Below are 22,167 nucleotides of genomic sequence, written 5' to 3' on the forward strand. Positions count from 1 at the left end.
AAAGCAAATATAAGGAATAGGATGCACAACCAGATGAACTCAAGAGTTTGTCTCTCTGTAAACACAGAATTTAGTTATGCCCCTTTCTCCCCAGACTACTAACCTCTTACAAGCACTTCCTGATGGCTCGCTCGGCTCCCAATCGCATTTGTGACTTCACACTTGAACGTTGTGTTAACATTTTCATCCATCTGGTCCACATACAAGATTTTGCCATTGACATGCACAGAGGGAGGAAGTGGGGATCCATTAGCCCTGAAAGAAGAAAGCAGTCAGCCAGCGAACCCAATTTCTTAGCATTTATGTTGGTGACTCCAATAAAGACCCCCTACACCCTTCCACTGGAGCTAAATTCTAGAAACATCCCAGATAGAAATATGGGGAATACTCCCAGCCAGGTAACACCACCCAACAATACAGAAACAGAACTTAAATAAATCTACCACATTGGGTTTCTCAACACTGGACTATTTTGTACAAAGCTTGAAATGTCAGTGAAGTTCCATTGGGATGCAGAACATATAGACTCACGTTGTCCATTTGAATATGGTAGGTGGTGGATTCCCTTGTGCATTGCAGGTCAGGGAGGCTCCTTTACGATGTAAATGCCAGTTATCATCATATCCCTCAATGGTAACCACAGGGGTGTCTGCAAGAGAGCGAAGGTTAGAGTTGTACCCAAGCAAGATATCTGCCTAGTAGTTCGTAATATTGACTTTACTGGTGGTATACATAAATCAAAAGGACTAGACTACAAGGTTCCTAGATACAACACACACTATATAGGTAACAAAATAAATGTATACTTATAATACAGAGGTAAAGATAACAGGGTTAGGGTAGATATTCACATCATACAGGTAAAACCAACAGGTTAGGGTTAGATTTTGTGACTTCACACAGGTAAAGATTCTCACATCATACAGGTAAAGCAATTAGGAAACGAGTAGATACTTGCATAATATGGGTAAAGTCAATAGGGTAACAAAGAGATTTTCACTCGGGATCGACCTATATCATTTTTCCAGGGCTGATGTCAATACAAAATATCGGTCACCTTTCAGGCCAATTGCTGATAACTGGTACCAATTTTCTAAACATTTAAATTTTTGAAAAACGTAGCACAATTTCTACACAAATCTCACATTAACTCTGGCATTAAAGGGACAATGTAGGCACCCAGACCACTTCAGCTCATTGAAGTAGTCTGGGTGCTGTGACCATGTTGCACTTAGTGCTGCAATGTTAAACATTGCAGTTCCAAAGAACTGCAATGTTTACATTGCAGCTCTAAGTCTGCCCTCTGTGGCTGTCTAACAGACAGCCACTAGAGGGCTTCTGGAATCCAAACCGACGATTGGTCGGTTATCGGACGCTGGACGTCCTCACGGACCTCCAGGGACATCGGCGCTGGATTCAAGTAAGTGCCGGATGGGGGGACCTAATAACCCTAAAGTGCCAGGAAGTTTTGTTTTCCTGGAGCTAAAGGATCCCTTTCACACTCAAATCGCTCTCAGGCAGCCATTATATACAGGAATTACTGAGATCCCAGGATGTACAATGCTGTTACTGATAAGAGTGTGATATGCTCACTGCAATAACACTCCTAACAGGCGGTCAGCCAGCCCAGCACATTACAGTAGATTATACACAGTCTCACCTCCCTGCCTTCCGCATGCAGGGACTCACAGAAATGGGTGACGACATGACATGGTGCTTAATTAGCTTGGGGCTGGAGTTTCCTGTGCAGAAGACAGTGTGTGGTGACTGGAAGAGGGGAGTAAATTATTGTAAATTACAAGTTAGATACAGATTATCGTTACAATGCTGAATATCTGCTCTAATAATAAGCAGAACCCATAATTGGTCTATCCCTACTTTTCACATAGAAAACCAATGAGGAAGAATGATTAATTCACAAAATATGGGTAAAGCCAAATTTAAAGGGACAGGGTTGGATACATTTCACATCAAACAATTAAAGGGAACATGGAAGGGGTGAATATAAAAAATACTGATTATGTCACAGGAGCTAGGTGGATATTCACAAAAGCACAAGCAGGAGTAGTTGGATGATAATGCAAATACACACAATAGAAAACCAGAACTCCTGGAATAGGTACAGATAGATGGGCTGTTAATACTTTGGGTGGAACACACATTGCACAGACTGTTCCACTGGGTTCATACTCACATTGCACAGACAGCTTCAAAGGAATAGCAGTCTCTTTTCCGTCATGGGTGACTGTACAAGTGATCTTTTCACCATCAGCAGTCCAGGTAGGGGTAACCCGGTAGTTACTGATTAATGTGTATGTGCCATCTGTGTTATTGGTCATGTCGGTGGTCACGTTGCCAGGGACACTTGTCTGCCAAGTGATTTGTGCAGGAGGTCTCCCATTGGCTGACGTGCATGTCGCAACAGTCATCTCCTGATCACCTGCCACTACTTGGACAACATTAGCGGAGTTCTGTGGCACAGCTAGGGGAAAAAATACAAACGTAAAATAAATAAATAAAAAACACAAACGGTTAATGGAACTTATATGAATAAAGAACACTGATCAAAATTAGCAACTCTAGGTAATGCCAGCATTCTGTGATTGAAAATATATACTTATATATACGGTATATTTATCAATGGCCTCGCTTTTTTTGGGGAGATTTGTCAAAATGTAAAAATAAAACCAGACTACAGACGAAAAATAAAAGACCCTTTTTACAATAATTTGATAGATCTTGAATTTTGTAAAAAAAATAATAATAAAAAATTAAGTTATTGTGAGAACAGCAGCCCACTGGATCTTCATATGGCCACAAAGAGAACAAAACAAACAGTGTAATATAATTGTATTTAGCCGTGTGTCCATTCTATTTATTCTGCTTTCTTACCTTGAACATTAAGCTGTGTCGTTCCCTTAAAGTTTCCTTCGGGAAAGATAGAAACTTCACACGTATACTTTCCTTCATCACTAGCAAGCAACTTGGTGATACGTAGTGGAGTGCTTGTGTCTGAAGGGTTGACAAACTGGATACGATCACTGTCCTTAACCTTTATTCCTAGTGCAGGGCTATATGCTGCAATATTGGCACCATCCTTAAACCAGATTGCTTGACTCACTCTGGCATTTTGGTCAGCACTGACGAAGGAGCATGGCAAGAGCGCTTCTTGAAGCAAGTTTCCAGTCACCTTGTCATTCACACGGAGTTCCTGAGCCTGCAAGACTGAGAAAATATAGGACGGTGAGGAGATATTGCAGGAATGCATGATGCTAGAGTAAAATAAGACAGGAGCAAGGAGGTTTGATGAGAGATAGGAGAAGGGAATGAAGTCAAAATTATGTAATGCAAGTATTAGATTTTATTAAAGGAATACTTAAAAGTTAAATAAAAATAAATAAAAATATATATAAATATAAAAAAAATCTCACTTTGTCGGCTTGTTTGCGTTTATGTATTACTGATTTCACATATTTGTTTTTACTTCAGTTGTTTTATTTAGTAATACTACCTCCTCCTCCCCCCCTCCCCCCCCCCGGCACACCCTTCAGTTTTGTATTGTGGTTTGTCCTTATTGGGCTTTTAGGAGAGATTTACCCTATTAGGTGTGCTGCCTCCCAACCTTTTAATTAGCGCTATTCCACGTTTTTTTTTTTTTTATGCTGATAAAAATTGTGTTTGAGTAATAAATAATGAATAGGTTACAGATTCTATTCATGAACGCCAAAGATAACGACACAATCCAAGAAATAATATCAGCAGTATATTTTAGTGATGCATCCGAAGGCTGAAAACAACCAGGGGAGCACATGCGGGACAGGCAAACCGTCCAATACATTTCGTACGGATAATCACGTTATCAAATACTGGCACAAAAACGCTCGTATATAGTTTCCCTAGCTTGTTTTTCCAGCCAGCGTATTAAAGCATTCTGTTTATGCTATTCCTCAGTTTGCGACTTCTGAGCTCCATTTTGGGATCCAGCAATTACACATAGGACAGGATGCATTACATCAAAACACTGCTAATATATAGTGCAGCACTCTTGGGAAACTGAACACATTAAATGAATGCATGGTATTTACTAGGGTTGTTATTTCTGGTAAGTGAATAGAATCCTGATTTGATTCACTGCAGCATTTCTATGCGGTCTCTAGAACGGCTGGATTCAGGATTGAATTTACGAGGGGCTAGTTATTATATAGGGATTGGATTTATCTATTTATTTAAAGGGACACTCCGGGCACCAGAATTAAGTTGTTATGGTGCGAGGAAGTCCACGGATGCTAGTTTACCTCAAAGGGTTGAACCCTTAACAAATGGTGCAACCCCAAAGTTTTGAATTCAGCACCTGTTAGCTCTTCCCATAAACATCCTCGGCAGTCCGAGGCTTGAATCAGGAAGCCGCTGATCGAATGAGAGCATCTGACGGACCTCCATTGTTATGGTGCCCAAAGTGTTTTAGTGACATTTCAGTTGCAAACTGGTAATTAAATGTTTAAAAAAAAAAAAAGTGGTTAATGTTTGAGAAGGAATTTGATAAAGTTCTGATATGACAAGCTTTCAGCATAAAGACTTTTCCTGCATCCCACCCAACGCATGACATAGTTTTACAAACCTGTGCAGACATCTGTAACTGGCATCTGCATGGTTTGAAATGCCAAGCATGACGGTAGCCAAGTTTCAAGCATTTGAAGGGCCGGAGGTTTTGCCTGAACAAGATCTGCGGTTCTGAACTGTCGAAAAGCCATCACAGCCAACATCTTTAGGACTTGCATGTATCCACAAGTTTATATGTACTAATTATAAGGAAAAATCCAATCTGCAGCAGCCAGAAAATATGTATCAATTAAGTTCTTAGCTGTGCATGTTCTATCAAAGTAAAAAATGTTTTTTTTTCCGTTTGTTTGGCGCATTGAAATACGCACGGCATCCTTGTAGCAATTGGAACTGTGCGAGAGAAGGCACTTCATACCAAATTCAGCCACAATTTGAAAACAGCCAAACCGAAAAGGTAAGTGTCATTCTGGTGACACTGCATTATATTACAGAGCTATTTTTATTTGCATACACTGCCGCAGTGATATTTTCCGTAATATAACCCCTAATCCTGAGAACAAGGCGTGCAGCAACGTCCCCCCTTAACCCTTATGGAAACTAGAAATGCCGTGGTTGCAAATCCATCAGTCCATCCTTCATTCGAAGTGTACGCCCTTACTTGTATACTCCTAACTGGAACGAAAAAGTTATGATCAGCATAATAAATCTCCCCTATTTAGAATGAGGCGCCATTGCAGTATCAGCCAGTAGCGCTAGATATTCTGAATGGATGGTTTGATGAAGAAATATTTGATGGCTTTTGAATTCAAGAGTCAGTGAAATTCAGGCATGCCAGAAGTATAGACATTTCACTTAAATACCACTCTAGCTATTTAAACCTGAACATTTATTTTGGCTCGAGGGTTTATTTCACAATCCTGTGTTCTTAAAATCCAAACACCGTGTTTATACATGAAGATAATTTTATGGAAAAACTCTTGCGTAAAAGATTTACTTTTCATTTTTTTTTTGCCATTAAAAAGGGAAGTAGGTTGCAAAAAATACAAAACTTCATCCTTTCAAAACCTTGCACCAAACAGAGAATTGTGGATGTTTCCACGGTCGATTTACTAAATATTTTGTTAATCTAGAATAGCTACCCACAGGAAGCCATTTTGTCTCTGTAAGAGCCATCAATCTATCCTCATGCAAGTGTGTGCTGCCTGATTACATTTTTAGCTCATTGAGTGTATCGTTGTATTTCTGACACAGATCTATAGAATAAAAAGGCAGTTAATTTGTACTTACAAGGACTTTCAATTGTTATTAAACACTGCATAGTAAGGCTGATTAAAATATAAAAAAAGCTATTGTAGTTGGCTGTGAAATAAAGAATGGTATCTCCTTTCCTACAGCGAATGTAATTGCAGAATTACAATAGTCAAATGTAGAGTTTTCTGCCAACAGAGACAATGTTGTGCAACAGAAAGTAATATTTATTCATATAAGGCTGTGCTTATTGTTAAACCTGATTAAACAGAAACCAGACAATAGATTCTCTTTCTGTGCAAAAGTACACCTGGCAGCCACTAGCTTTTATAAATAACCTTTGTTCATTTACGCCTCCAAACGTTGAGAGATATGAAATAAGGATGGGAGTGCATGCCAGTGACTCAGTGTGCCTCACGAGTGATAAGCAGTGGTAGACACGTCAGGCAGACACTCAGCACTACCAGCCAACCAGTGCTGCCCATGCTCTGTTAATTATCTCGTACTGGGATTAAAATGCCCTGCAATGGCTCTTTGAAGTTGCAAGACGTTTCAAAGCCCAGCGCGAGTAGTACATTTTCCAAAGAGGGAATTGGCATAGCCAAAGTACGAACTTAGGAGGGGCACCGCCCGATTTGTGTCAGATATTTAAAAATAAATAAATACATAAATAAATAAAGTGGACACATACGTTGCCACAAAGAATCACAGACAATTACAAACATGAATGCAGTGACAAACCTTTACACGCACACATGTCCAATCTAAAATGCCTACACTCACACAGACATATACAACATGGCTGTAGGCCTTTGCAGGCTGGGTTGGAGTGGCACCTCAAACAGCCTTTGCTGTTGGCCAGACATGAATGCCCCCTGGCTTCTAGGGGAAGCATTTGTCCTTATGCCCTCCCGTCCCAGCACTTGGCATGGTCCAAAGTGGCATGTACCTTTTAAAACCTTACTTGGTCCCCTAAACCTAACATTCTCTACTGCAAGTGCCTCTGGTCTTTACTGAGAGTTTATCGGAATGTTAAATAGCACGTATCCCTTTGCTTTCTCAGGCTGCAGCATCATTTTAATGTTTGCTTCAATCAGTGAAGCTAATCGTGTCATGCGGTATATTTTTTGTAAGCAATGTCTCCTCATCACGGCACAACACCTCCCAACTGACGGTACAGTCTCCTGATCACAGCACAACACCTCCCAACTGACGGTACAGTCTCCTGATCACAGCACACTTTCAACTGACTTGCTAGTCCTTTCCCATGTACTGAAATTAAAGAGCATAAAATCATTTTTTTTTTTAGCGGATCAAAACACTTCTCTTTTGAAGTGTAGGAGCCAGAAAAACAAAGGTGGTGCTTTCATCAGTAAAAGAGGAAAATTATTTTAATGAGTTATTACTTGCCGTGATGAGTGAAACATAGATCCACTCGAAATATCAGCATACCTCCCACCATTTCAAGGGGAAAAGGAGTGGCACTGTAATTTTAGATGTGTGAGTAGAGGTGTGGTCAGTGTTGTACACTCAGACACACAAACAATATGGAGCACCTAGAAATAAGGACATTAGGATAGAAAAGAGGGGCAGAGGGATTTGGGTGCAAAATAGGGACACTTGGGAGGTATGGAATAGATACATTGTATCATATAATATAGGGAGCAGCTGCCTTTTTTATGGTGGGGCAAGTTAAAGGTGCACATTACAAATACACTTTCTGGCCGGATATAATCCACATAAAAGGTCGGAAAATCTTTAGTTTTTAGCTACACTGTCCCTTTAAACACAAACATTATAAGCATTTGAGACACTGCAGTGAACTGCCCGAACAAACAAGCCAAAACCAGACGGCACTAAAAGGCTTACAGAATAACCAGGGTTTAGGCAATACATCACCACAATTACTCCTCCTCAGAGCCACACATGCAACTGTACTCTGCAAAAGAGCCATCTGCAGAATACTAATGCACATACTACACGTCTCTTAGCCTGGAGTTCTCTCTCCGGAAGATAAATGATGGAGGACATCCATGGAAACACGGTCACTACAATGTGGAAAAATAACTATTTATAGAAAGCCTAGCTAAGGCCTGTATGTCAGAAACAGCTGGGTGCCCTTCAGTAAATACAATTATTTGTATTTTTACATTTTAGCTACATTACAAAAGGCTAGGGGTTGGATGAGGGTGATGGGAGCAGCATACAAGCCCGTGATATTCCTAAATTACCTTGTTTTTTTTTTTTTTTTAAGGCTCGTCAAAAATACAATGAGGTTTCTTCACTAAACTGGTAAATGTCACACGCGTTTTGTCATAATAGTTCGTCCTGGTTTATCTCTTGTACAGCCCTGCGGTATATATATCGGCATTATATAAATAATGTACTCTGACCTAAAATTTGCAACTCCCAATAATTCTAGCTTTTAATTAGTAAGCTCAACAGCTTCTGCAAGGTGACATTCCAATTATCTTAGATTGAGCTATTATGCTTATTCTAGCTTTTAATTAAGAAATTCACCTTCAATTAAGCAGGTACTTTAATTAGAACATGCCTGTAAAAATAAGGACCAACTGAGGTTTTTTTAATATCGCTTGCTCTCTTCAAGGTTGTACTGGCAGAGAGAGTATTTCTACGTATAGTTAACTAGGGTGCTACAGACCCATATCTTATAAGTGCCAATCCCTCTATCATATTTGACCATTTAAAGTTTCTCTGAACATAAATTGCAAATTTCAGATTGTGTGACCATCAAAAATATGCAACTGTGCATTTTCTTCCCACTAGGAAAAAAAAAAACACTGGTGGGAAAAGCCTGACATATGGGTTTATAAAGCCCGACATATGGATTTAAAAAAAAAAAAAAAATAATTCTACAACAGTAGACTCCTTTATCATTTCTGATCCACTTTTCTGTTTGTTACCCTTTTGTTACTGTTTAACTTGATTTGTATATCCATTACACAACGCTGGGGACAAAGACCACATTCCATAAATAAAAATTCTATAATGTGTTTACAATTACTTTCAGACAGATTATTGCATACATGTTGTAAAATGGTTTCAGGAACAAGGTTATAACGTGCATCACTCACATGGAACAGACACGGAAATTAATTTGTGCATCCTTGCAACGGATTCAGCGTTAGGGATTGTATTGGTCACGTTACGACCAGTGGTGTATTTAGGATTTGTGCAGCCCCCCCCTAATTTACATTTTCCCCACCCCTTCCTGTCAATGCCTCATTTTGACTGACAGACACACATTCTCATATACACTGACAAACAATAACATACACACACTCACTTATTTGACACACTGATAGACAGACATACATTTACTCGGACACGTACTCACATTCATTGACACACTCATTCACTAACACACACACACACACACACACACACACATTTCCCCAAACTCACAATTATTATTATTAATATATATATATATATATATATATATATATATATATATATATATATATATATATATATTTTATTATTTATTTATGTATTTATTTTAAATCCACCCAGCCTCCTTACGTTTGGGATAGCTGGGTGGATTTCTCACCTGGGGTCCAGTGGCAGCCGGACGTACAGGCAGACAGGCGGGCGGCCGGCGAGGGAGCACTTTCCCCTGAGCTCTCTGCTCAGCACCCTTGCGCGCTGCAGAGTGAAGCCGGGAGCCGGAATATGACGTAATATTCCGGTTCCCGGCATTACTGCGGGTCGCACGAGGGAGCTGTGCAGAGAGCTCAGGGGAAAGTGCTCCCTTACCGGCCAGCTCTTGGGCTCCCAGAAATCGAGGCAAACAAGGTATTTGCCTGGGCATTTGGGGGCAGCAAATACGTCCCTGGTTACGACTATCCTGTTCCCTCTCCAACTTTATATGTGCTACTTTTAAATGGGTGACTAGCAAAAAAAATAACATTTTCTTTTAACATATTCAGAGCCACCATAAATATCAAATAATACTTCAATACTCATAAAAAAGGATGGTCTGTAAGCACTTCATACAGTAAAATGTATGTAAGGAATAAACAAAAACAAAAAAAAAGTTTAAAAGAAGGAGAACTACCACAACAAGAGGACATAGTCTTAAATTAGAGGGGCAAAGGTTTAAAAATAATATCCGGAAGTATTACTTTACTGAGAGGGTAGTGGATGCATGGAATAGCCTTCCAGCTGAAGTGGTAGAGGTTAACACAGTGAGGGAGTTTAAGCATGTGTGGGATAGACATAAGGCTATCCTAGACTTAAAGGACCACTCTAGTGCCAGGAAAACACTCGTTTTCCTGGCACTAGAGTGCCCTGAGGGTGCCCCCACCCTCAGGGTGCCCCTCCCGCCCGGCTCTGGAAAGGGGAAAAGGGTTAAAACTTACCTTTTTCCAGCGCTGGGCGGCGAGCTCTCCTCCTCCTCTCCGTCTCCGTTCCGCCCCGTCGGCTGAATGCACACGCTCGGCAAGAGCTGCGCGTGCATTCAGCCGGTCGCATAGGAAAGCATTTACAATGCTTTCCTATGGACACTTGCATGCTCTCACTGTGATTTTCACAGTGAGAATCACGCAAGCGCCTCTAGCGGCTGTCAATGAGACAGCCACTAGAGGCTTTGGGGGAAGGCTTAACCAATTTATAAACATAGCAGTTTCTCTGAAACTGCTAGGTTTATAAAAAATTGGGTTAACCCTATCTGGACCTGGCACCCAGACCACTTCATTAAGCTGAAGTGGTCTGGGTGCCTAGAGTGGTCCTTTAAGATAAGGCCAGGGACTAATTAAAAGTATTTTAAAATATTGGGCAGACTAGATGGGCCGAGTGGTTCTTATCTGCCGTCACATTCTAGGTTTCTATAATTCCATCCAGACAAACATTCCTGTATTTATGACCAGGCTATTTAATAGCTGGATAACAACTACAGATTGGAATACATAGCTTAAACCCCATAGTGGCTTTATTAAACCAGAGCTGGCAATCCAGGATAATTAGCTGCAACCAAATTGAGGTTTTCAAACATACAAATCATTTATTTTAGACTGATGAGGAAGCAATCTCTCTCTATAGACAGTCTTATAATACATTTTAAACCACATGCTTTTAATGGGCAATTGGAATACAACTGTATTACTCAACACATAGGAAAATGCTCCTACAGACCCATTGTGCATTAAAAAACAGCCACCCTGTTAAGACTTGTATTACTTATTAAAGGGGCACTCCAAGCACGAGGACCAGTAAAGCTTAATGCAGTGGTCCTGGTGTATAAAGCCCGTCTCTGCAGGCTGACAAAACACTGTCTTTTCCCAACGTTCGAGTGTTCCTTTAATGAAAATTAGAAATATTTAATATTCCACAAAAACAGACAGCCAAGGTCGTGCCGACATGCAATGTGCTAACGAGAACAAAGCTTCAGCTAATTCAAGAAGTACCACTAAAATAAACAAGTAAGTTCTACATAATTGTTGGGAGTCAGGCGGATAGTGCTTCGCAACAGGATGTAGAATGTTCATACTGCCAAAGTGAAATCAGTCAAAAAAAATATTTTAATGGTATCCTGGCCACGATTCATTCATAGATGTCCTGTGACAGTATTTTCATTCTAAACACTCACAGGCATTGGAAACATAACAGAGTAGAAATAAAAATGGCAACTTTGTATTATTACCATATGTCATATAGCACTGACATATTCTGCAGCTCTTCACAAAAGGGGATATTTAGAGATGAATAGGGCCCTGATCAAACAAACTCGCAATCTATCAAGTTTTGAGGTAGGTTGTTCGGTATCTTTCCCAAGTACACTTACTAATGATGTGGTCTGACCAGTATTCAAACCTGTACTTCTCAGTTCAAAAGCATTACTCTAAGAGCGGATCCTAAAACTCACCCCTCCTACATTTTCTTTGAGAATGGAGATAAGAGTGAGGCAGGACCATGAATGTGATCAAAATATAATAATTATTATTAGAATTTAATTCTGTGTCTTGACAGGCAAAAGTGACACGCAATGAAAAATCAACACGCTTATTGGGTTTATTTTGCAAACCAAGAGTTACAAAGTTCCAGTACCTGCACAATTTTAAAAATAAATAAGGGTTGTCATCATAAAAACAACAAAAGTGTTGAAATATACTTCTCCTCTCCACCACCACTTCTATGTTGGACTACAACGCTATCACTCTCAGGAAGCTACAGACGAGAAGAGAATTACATTAGCTATAGTACTGTGTCTACACATTACCATGAACCCTGTTTAGCAAACACGTATACAAGGAACCACAGAGTTCTGTTGACTTATCTGACAACTTGAAGTCACTAACTCTGATCTGTGAATTTTTTTGGAATTGCATCTGTCTGATCTTCACAATTTCTTTGCGGCAGACCTGAGCGGCATGTTTCCTTTGCGTGCGATTATGTATGTCTTGCTCATTTATGAAACAATAACCAAATTGTTACAATTGTATTTTGTGAAACCCACTTCATTCAGAAACTCCCCTAATCAGATTATCTCCACTTAATCGATCAGATGATCCCCATCTGTTCCATAAATATATGCCACAAATTAAATCCCAAAACCCGTTTTGCAGTTATCGTCACGGTCTTACCGTTGACAGAGTGATACCTTGTTGTTTGTCCAAGGTTTACATATCCTGTTTGAAGACAACTTTTGTCTGTGTAAGGTATGTTTCTGCTGTGATGTTATGACTCTTTAGGAATGTTTAACTTCATTGCAAACACTAGAATTAGTTTAAGTGAAGTCTTCCTGAGTCAAACAATGACTCAAGAGTTTAATAGCCAAGTATGATTAATTAACAGCAAAAACATCTTGTGTGACCTTGATGACACCACCTCTATACTATGGGGGTGGGGAATGATTCTGGGGAAACGGGATTTGATAAGTGCTATAGTATTGAAGTGTACAGCCTACTGCAGTTTTGGACAAATACTAGGAGGTAGGAGAACTTGGCTCCATCAGTGACTAACTGTTTATATAGAGGAAAGCATACATTTGACTCCAGAATAAATAAAATCAAAGCTGGCTCCTTACTGACTCCTAAACTTTAGAAACCATGGTTAACTAATGGTGCAGTGTATATATACTAAAGATCTATGCATGCTAAAATGTAACAATAGTATATGTGAACATCTATTTTTACTAAGGAAATCCAGCCACCATTAATTAGCTTCAACCAAATTATAACTGAAAAGAATATTAATAACATTAGTGACACTCCACTATTGATTCATCAAAAACAGACCACCAGCCCACACAAAAAAAAAAAAAAAAATAAAAAAATAAAAAAATGGAATCACCCATATCTAATAGGGAGGGAATGGGGCAGCTCTGCTTAATGTTAAGATGAAGCAGGTCCACCCATCCCCTCAATTAAAGTCTATTTACATTCTTTCCAAGCTCTTATCTCCCAATAGGTCTGTGGACATCTTCCAGATCCCCTCTAACGCGCCCTTTGAAGACATCTATCCAGCACCAGCTTTATCTTTGGAATCCCTCTATCTACAGCTTTGTTTGTGTTCAATTATATAAGTTATAGATTTTGTGGATTGAGAAATGCCATGCGCACCTGAATCGAAGCTAGCTAGCCTGAGCATAGCATGCAAAACCTGCCCATAACTGCACATACATCGATACATGGATTATCAGATTCTGGGGGGCCTGACTTGCAGCTACACACAAATACTAAAGAGCAAAAATACCATAAAAATGGACTGCCCAAGATTTCTGAGAAACAGAATATTAGGTATCAGAATTTGCATATAATATTATTAAAAAAAAAAAAAACATGCATGAGGGCCAAAAAAAAAAATATATATATATATATATATATATATATATATATATATATAAATATAAATATAAAAAAAACAAAACAAAAAAAAAAAAAACCAGCACACCGCCAACATACAAGATCATAAACATTAAATAGATAAGTGTAAATAAATGTGTTCATCTTTTTTCATCCATGAGAAAAAGAAAAAAAAACACTTATACGAGTGAACTGAAGCGGACATGTTTCTAATCATTTGCACGAGAGCTTCGCATTCTCATTTTTTTAATGAATGAGAATTGGCAAGCACATCTATTTGTACATGCACGGCTTACTGTACATATTCTGTAAACACCTGCTGTGCAATGCTTTATGGGAAACAAACAGCACGGTCACTAAAATCAACAGGAACACCAGGATTGGCAGAGAATTCTCAACCATATCCTGGTCCCTGCAGAAAGACTGAGAAACGAAAACCTGGTAAAGGTTTTCCAATCTGTCCTAACCAAAACACATCCTCGCTAGGTGTGGTAGGCGGCTGGATATTATCGAAAAATTTTCTGGTTACAGAATCACGCACTGACAACTAATTCTGAAATATTACAACGCACGTTTTTCCCCCTATTTTTTGGACCAGTTTTGAACAAGGAAGGTACGCTGGGAAACACGATCCTTGCGCAATACATCTGGAATATACAGCTCAAATGTTTTATTAACCCTTCAAGAACCAAAGATGGCCTCTACTGTAAAAAGAGAATTGCTTTTAAAGACACTATTTAAAAATGGGAACTGGCATTCACTTAGCAATATAATTTATATAGTGAGAAGTCGCTGGCGGATATGACAAGCCAGCCTAACAAAAATATATGGAGCAATGCACACATAGAAAAGTACCAACATGTTCCGTATGTGCAACACGTACAGCAACAAACGGTGTATTTTACAGAATACTTTATAATATCCATTGTACAATGCGGTGTATTGGTCATCTGCCATGTTCTTTTAATACAAGCACTACGGTATAAATGGCAATTCATATATGTTATTAGTAAAATATATTGTATACTTTATTTTATGGTTTGATTAGTATACTGTACCACCTGTTATGGATTATACAATACAATGCGTATTGGACAAGCTGACAGAGCTGCAGAATTTGAGGTTAACCCTTTCTTCAAAAGAATAAGAAGGGAGTGTTTGTCCAAAGAGCTTACAATCAAAAGCTGTTTGGATAAACAAACATTTCCCTCTTACGGTTTTTAGATTCATTGCAAATGAAGGAGTCATTGTCTTGGCGTATTATTATAGCTTAATAGTTAAAGAATCAATGTATATTATGTTGCAGGAAGAGCAAGCGTTTTAAAATTATGTACCAAAAAAAAAAAAAAAAATCCCTTTTAAATTTCATCTTAATGACTGTTCCTTGCTGGGTATTTCTCTGTCTCTTATTTATTTATGATGGCCATTTATATAGAGTCAACAGATTCCGTAGCGCTTTATTCGACATACCCTGATAAAATGCAAAAATACACACACACACACACACGAAAGAAAGGGCAAGGACAGTGTGGAGACAGAGGTACAGCATGAGTGTGGGAGGAGGGGGTGAAGGAGATCAAATTGAGGAGAGTGAAATAAGAGATTCAAAGAGGGGGGGATGGACAGACTGGCAGTTCAGAGAAGAAATCCAACTGGGATAAAATAGAGAGAAAAGAAGGAGGCAACAGAGGGGGAACTGAGCTGTGAGGGAGAGAGCACCAAGCAAAGGGGGTTGGCGGGGGGGGGGGGGGGGGGGTACACAGGCAAATTGAAAAAGGCGTGTCTGGGCAAAGTGGTTGGTTTTAGGATGATGTTCACAAAACTAAATGAAAGAAACGGAGTGGCGGGGGTAGGGAAGAGTATTTAAAGTGAAAATTAATTTCAACGGGTGGGTGATTGAGAAAGTTTGTACAGCAAACTCCCCCCCTCCCCATTTGTATTTGTGTGCACTGTAAATGACTCAAGGCTGGCTTGTTCATCAATGTGTAATGTTATACTACTTTCTGGGGCTCTATAAACAAAAGGGCTAATGACAATAAAACGTGACAAAGATTGAATAGAATCTGAAAACCCAAGGGTGAGCAAGAAACTTTTCAGGAAAATTAATGAGATTGTCTTGGTTAACATCCTTTTTAATACCCTTTTCCCTTCCACTCTATTAGAAATGACTCAAAAAGGGGTCAAACTAACGCTAACTGCGTCAGCTTGCGCATTCCCTTAAATGTTCCTGTAACCCTCTTCACCTGCATCTCAAAGGCACCCTGTTAGAACCTCCCCATGCGCCACAAAAAGAATGTCTAACCTTGGCAACGCAGAGGATTGTGATCCACATTCAGCCCAAGGCTGGCTAGGCCTCATGGGAAATATATTCAAAAACATCTGCAACGTAACATTTAGCCACCATTGCTATATAGGTAAAGAGCAAATCGATACACATGGTCATGGTCTGCTTCCATCAACTGCCCCCTGAGACAGAGGCATCTGGTTTAGTAAGAACGTCAACTAAACAGTGAATTACAATGAAAGGAAACTGCGGACAAATATCCCTGACAAAACAAAAAAATAATACAATTTCTTTAAAGTCACTATTCTCTCAGTATGGAAACTGTCCTAAGTTTAGGAAAAGTGTTTCTCAATTCTATGTTTGGTGAATAAACATTTTTTTTTCTTCCAGCGTTGGGTGACGAGGAGTACAATAAATAAACATGTCACACTGTGTTCACATAGAGAACAATTGTGATTTTTTTGTGTGTGTGTGTGTGTGTGTGTGTGTTTAGTTTCTATACAAGACCTGCTCGATTAACTGCAACATCGAACTTAATCAAAGAGTCACATGTTGCCCAAAATCATCACAAAAAATGCAGTGCTTGAGGCTTAAGAAAACCATTGCTAATAAAGTTTCCCAGATATTTTTTAACTGGCTGAGAATTATGGAGATTGGAGTTCCCATACATCTGGAGGTCCAAGGTAGACATTACTGGTGTCTGCTTTTACAATGTGGCCTGACAATAAAATAGACAATAGATGTATTTGGATTAGTCGCAGTATTCACACAAAAATGCTACACAGCCCGTATTGTATGAAACGCTAAATTTAGCCTGGCAGCCTCTATCTGCCCATTCATTTGAAGAAAAACAGTCACCAAATGAAAGCAAAACATTGTTTTCTTCCCAAGACAACAGTACTTCTTCCATCTGTGATTCACATCACTGAAGTGGCAAGCCACGCTTATTTAAAAAGATTTTGTTTTTTCACAAAACAGTAAATTGCGGTGTATGAACAAGATAAAAATAAAAAAGTAGCCTAAAATAGCAGAGTAGAAACAAGTTATATTAAGTTGTTTTTTTTCCCCCCTCAAGGCCTGTTTGGATAGAGAGAAAAATAATAAAAAAGTCCAATTGAAAAAATAAAAAAGTTGATATTCGCTCTGTTCTCCTAGACAAAGTTTAGGACAGGTCACATGCACTGTGCAAAGCAAGTTTAATAAAAAGTGAAAATGATGCCTTAAGCGGTCGGTGACTGCTATCAACAGGTGCCCTATTACTAAGGATTCAGTACAACATTCCCACATGACTACATGGATAGGAGCTGACTCACCCCATGTACAGGCTGCTCCAATTCTACAAAAAGAATTAACAGTACCAGACTGGGCCTGACACCACTCATCACCCATCTCCCATGGGGCACTCACTATACCCATCAGCAAATAGTTGTACACTGATAGGTGTAGCCACCATTTACAAAGGGTGTGTATGACCTGTAGATGCTCAAGGGCAATATTTGAGGCAGCACCAATCATTCCCCAAGGGCTTACAGACTGTCAACATCTTATCCTGCCAGTATAGGAAGAGCGTTTTCTAGGTTTCTTTGCCCTATGGTTGTAGTAAACTACAAATCCCATGATGCTTGGCAATAATCTAGGTGTACAAATAATGTAAATCCAAAAAAAATACCCAACCCTAGCCTAGAGGCATGCAAACATTGTTACACAGACGACACTGTGTGAGTCAACTGGAACAGTGATTTTAAAACTACTAAAACCTTTGAATAAAAACCATGTGAAAACGTTGTGTACCTCACAAAAACCACCACACCTTTCAAACGTGTCCTCCCATGACACACAAGCAACTGAAACGGTATTGTCATTTTGCAGGTTTTGTTTCTTACATTAATCCTTTTTCATCCCACTATTACTCCTTTTTTTCCTCCATATTTGTTTTTAATATACCCTTCTTTTTTCTTTAGTAATTCCATTATTTAAAAATAGACTACTTTTTCTGATTAGAAGTGTAAACTTTGGCAATGGGCAATATAGTCAACAAAACTACTACAGCTTAATGTTGCTGTTCTGGTATCTATAGCCTGTCCCTGCAGGCTTTTTAGTGAAAGCAATGTATTTTCAGAGGAGGAAAAAAACAAACAAACAAAAAAAAAAAAACACAGTTTTAGTGGCGGTCACTAAGACAGCCACTAGAGGTGCTTCCTAGTGTGCAGCACTAGCGTTCAGCATCTACCAGCTCTGCATGAAGAGACTAAAAACGCTACCTACTGAGATGCCTTGATGCAATGCATCTATAGTTGAAGATGCTGATTGGCGCAGTGTGGTGTTTTACTGCACATGCACAATAGGCTCCAAATGCCTTCCTATGAGAAAGCAATGGATTGGCTGAAATCATCAAGATTCATGATTTTAGCCATGGAGGTGGAGTCATCCGCAGTAGGACAGGCGTGGAGTGGGAGAAAAGGTGAGTTTAAACACCTTTGTTCTACTAAGGGGACCGGTGACCTAAGTAGTTAAAGGGACACTCCAGGCACCCAGACCACTTCGGCTCATTGGAGTGGTCTGGGTGCCAACTCCCACTACCCTTAACCCTGCAAGTGTAATTATTGCAGTTTTTTTTAAACTGCAATAATTACCTTGCAGGGTTAAGTCCTCCCCTAGTGGCTGTCTATTAGACAGCCACTAGAGGACACTTCCTGCTTCATAGCACAGGTTTTCTGTGCTAGAGCGTCGCTGGACGTCCTCACGCTGTGTGAGGACCTCCAGCGTTGCTCTATTCCCCATAGGGAAGCATTGAAATTCATTTTCAATGCTTTCCTATGTGGTGCGCTAATGCGCATGCGCGGCATTGCCGCGCATGCGCATTAGGTCTCCTCGGCCGGCGGGCGAGATCAGTCTCGCCCACCGGCCGACGTAAGCAGAAGGAGGAGCGGCGGGGGAGGAGAAAGCAGCGACGTGGGACCTGTCGCTGCCCCTGGTAAGTCACTGAAGGGGTTTTCACCACTTCAGCAACTGGGGATTGGGGGGTGGGAGGGAGAGGGACCCTCCAGTGACAGGAAAACGGATCGTTTTCCTGGCACTGGAGTTTCCCTTTAAACACTATAGTGTCAGGGATACATGTTTGGATTTCTGACACTAGTGTTCCTTAAAGCAAGGTTCTAATTCTGTTAATCTAAATTACCCACAATTCATCAGTAAGCATAATACCAAAAGACATCTAAAAACACAGGAGAACAAAATGGCAGCGCCCAGATAGTGATATTCTTCGCAATGAAGAAAACATAATAAATGTGTTTTTTTAATATAATAAATATATACATTTCTACAGTTTTGTTATATTATATTCAATCTTATAGAAGACAAAATTATAAATACTCTCACTTTAGTGCTTAGGTTTTACTAAACATCATGGGACTTGGAAAGGTGAGAAAAAAATAAAATTAAATTATATAATTATATAAATATTCTGCAAATCATACACCTTACTCGTCTCACCTTACTCTGTGTATGATTATAGCTATATGACCAGACTACATAAAATTATTTTTTGAATCTTTTATAAGAGTCCCCTTTTTGGAATAAAATGCCTCCCCCCCTGCTGCTATTAACCTCAAATGATAAATGGGTCAAACATCAATAAATGAGCAGAAGATTGGTTCAAAGACAAGGTTAAATAATAGTCATTGGAAGCTTCTCTCATTCCCATTGAAAGGGTCACATTTAAAATTAATTCCCCCTGTCGCCCTCCCTATCTCCTTGAAATGGTGATTGGTTGATCCAAATAAATAAGGTCAGGCCCAATACCATGCCCAGTTTATTTAGATCAGCTGCACCTGGACAAGCCCAGCTCTGAAACTGCAATTAGGCCAACCAGGCTAGCAACAAACTGCCAGTAAAGGAGACACATCATCACCACCCGACAGCCTCACCATTGTAACAGAACAATGAATGTAAAAGCAGCCAGTATCGGTGAGACTATCCTTTGGGGGATGGGGAATACAGCAATCACAGGGAGGAGAGCTCCTCCTGTGTGGGTGTGACTGGCACTGTGTATGTGTAAAAGGGATTCTGACCTCCCCCCATTCTGATTATTACACATTCCCAGAATTCCTAAACTCACCCATCAGTCAGCTCTATAGGGAGCCACAGGCAGGGTTAGTCCTAGGATGATGTATTAGGTAGGGGACAGGTCAGTATAGAAAACCTCAACTCCCACAGAATTTTTATTTTTTTTATAAATAGAATATTTTTATAATTTTTTTAGCATAATTACATGGGAGATGTCTATACAGAGCATAATGTGTGTGTGTATGTATATATATATATATTTTATTTTTACCTCCTGTATTGGTTTCATTTTTTTTGTATTGTCTCTGTTATATTATACGGTGTCTTTTTTAATTGTACCTACCGGTATGGACCTAACTGCAGAATGTGATGACGCTTTATAAATAAAGTATAGTACTTTATAGTAAGAAGTCTATCTTTTCATTGTACAGCGCTGTGGAATATGTTGGAGCTCTATTAATATTAGAAACAACTATGTAATGTTAAAGGATCACTACACCTTTTAGATGCGTTCTAAAAGGTGGTGACAGAAAATGTATGGGGTATGGAAGGGTATATTACAAGCACTTTCTAATAATGTGTCCAAAAAAGGGCCACAGCTACGTCAGCGCTTAAGGTGATCATGTATGGCAGCGTAAGGTGATATACAAATATATTATATATATATATATATATATATATATAGTGACTACATGAGGGGGATATTCCAGTTAACAGGTGTTCGGAGGGCACATCCCAGACTAGATAGAAAGGGCGCAGGCAATGTAACTATCTGGGGACTACTGACAAACCGTGTAGGTGTGATGTTATTGAGAATCAGGTGAATATTGTGTACATAGGTGAACTGAAACTGGATTACTGGGTGCATACCTGCCAAAGGTCACAGGTAATATTCTGTGTACAGGTAAGCAGTAGGTGGAATAGTTTACTTTTATGGCTTAAAACCCCTTCCATAGTCCACAGAGCTGTACAAATCCTAATCTATACATATTAAAACAATTTATACTCCTCTTTCATACTCTAATGTGAATTATAGTCTGGTATTCTCCTGGACAATCTAATCCTGTAATGTCATGTAATGTAGCCATTTTACTATCATTACCGAGAAGGGAGGATCTACAGGTTAGCAGTGAATTAACCCTGTGAATGCCTGGAGGGGGGGGAGGGGGGGGGGTTTATTAGCTGGTTAACCAAGGTAGAAGAGGGGTGGGGTGGAGGATGGTGCCCTCACCTACCGTATAACTACAAGTCCCACGATGATCGTTGGGGAGTTGTAGTTCTGCAGCAGCTGTGGAACCTGTTCTGGAGTTTTGAAAGAAAGCTAAATATTCCAAACGGTGACACAGTATCCATCGCTTACCTTCACAGAGCCCGATGAGAAGAAATGTTAGCTGCCACTGCATCCTATGGGCAGGGGTTCCAACACTGGGGGGGGGTACTGTCTCTTTAATCCACTGAGATTTAGGGTCACTCAGACACTTTTTTTTTTCCTTTTTCTCTCTCCCCTTTTCCACTGGCTTCTTTTGCTGGGTATTATGTCCTGGACCTGGAGTTACTCGCTCTGTCCACTCCACTGCTACCAGCCTGGGTCTCTCCTCCTGGCACCTCTCCTGCTACCAGCCTGGGTTTCTCCAGCTACCAGCCTGTATGTCTCTCTCTGTTCTCTCCTGCTTCCAGCCTTGGTCTCAGCTTTCTTTCCCAGCCTAGTGGTGACGTCACCCCAAGTATTTCCATACGGAGCTCCACCCAGTTCACCTGTTAAAATGAGGACTTGTTTAACTGCTTCCTGCCTGGAACTTAGTGGCAGAGAGTGGGGGGAGGAGAGGACAGCAGGGACCAATCATTGGACAAGGATAAAGTCTGGCTGGAGGGGGAATGCATGCATGTTGTGGCTGAAAGGCAGTGGGGGGGCTTCTAGGGAGAATTTAATAAAAGTGAGTGTGTGTTGGTGAGTGATGGGAAAGCTGTGACAGTCTATCCTATTAGATGATCTGGGAACCCCCTGTATGGATTAATAGATGGCTTGGGAAGCTCTAAAGGGATTTTTTAAAATTTATTTTGATTTATGAGAGTTCTACATGTAACTAGACTGATCAGTAAATCGTTCCAAGCTTCTACCTTGTGTGTCCCAATACATAAATGTGTGTGTGTGTGTGTACACACAAAAATTTAAATGAAACTTTA

General features: G+C 39.9%; 1 protein-coding gene across 2 annotated transcripts in view; it reads right to left on the minus strand.

Annotated features, from left to right (window-relative positions):
- The window catches only part of NECTIN2 (nectin cell adhesion molecule 2), a 50,193-nt gene extending 28,534 nt beyond the window's left edge, over positions 1-21,659 (minus strand). Inside the window, exons 1-5 of one of the 2 annotated variants that reach the window (XM_063437019.1) lie at positions 21,344-21,652; positions 2,893-3,225; positions 2,195-2,482; positions 532-649; positions 104-255 (exon numbers count right to left, since the gene is read on the minus strand). In XM_063437019.1, the coding sequence (XP_063293089.1) occupies positions 104-255; positions 532-649; positions 2,195-2,482; positions 2,893-3,225; positions 21,344-21,386 (934 nt within the window). In that variant the 5' untranslated portion in view covers positions 21,387-21,652. Of the gene's footprint in view, positions 1-103; positions 256-531; positions 650-2,194; positions 2,483-2,892; positions 3,226-21,343 lie in introns of both variants that reach the window. The other variant, XM_063437018.1, reaches the window with a different exon arrangement.
- Between the last annotated feature and the right edge of the window lie 508 nt (positions 21,660-22,167).

This window comes from Pelobates fuscus, chromosome 11 (assembly GCF_036172605.1).
Source record: "Pelobates fuscus isolate aPelFus1 chromosome 11, aPelFus1.pri, whole genome shotgun sequence".
NCBI lineage: Eukaryota > Metazoa > Chordata > Amphibia > Anura > Pelobatidae > Pelobates > Pelobates fuscus.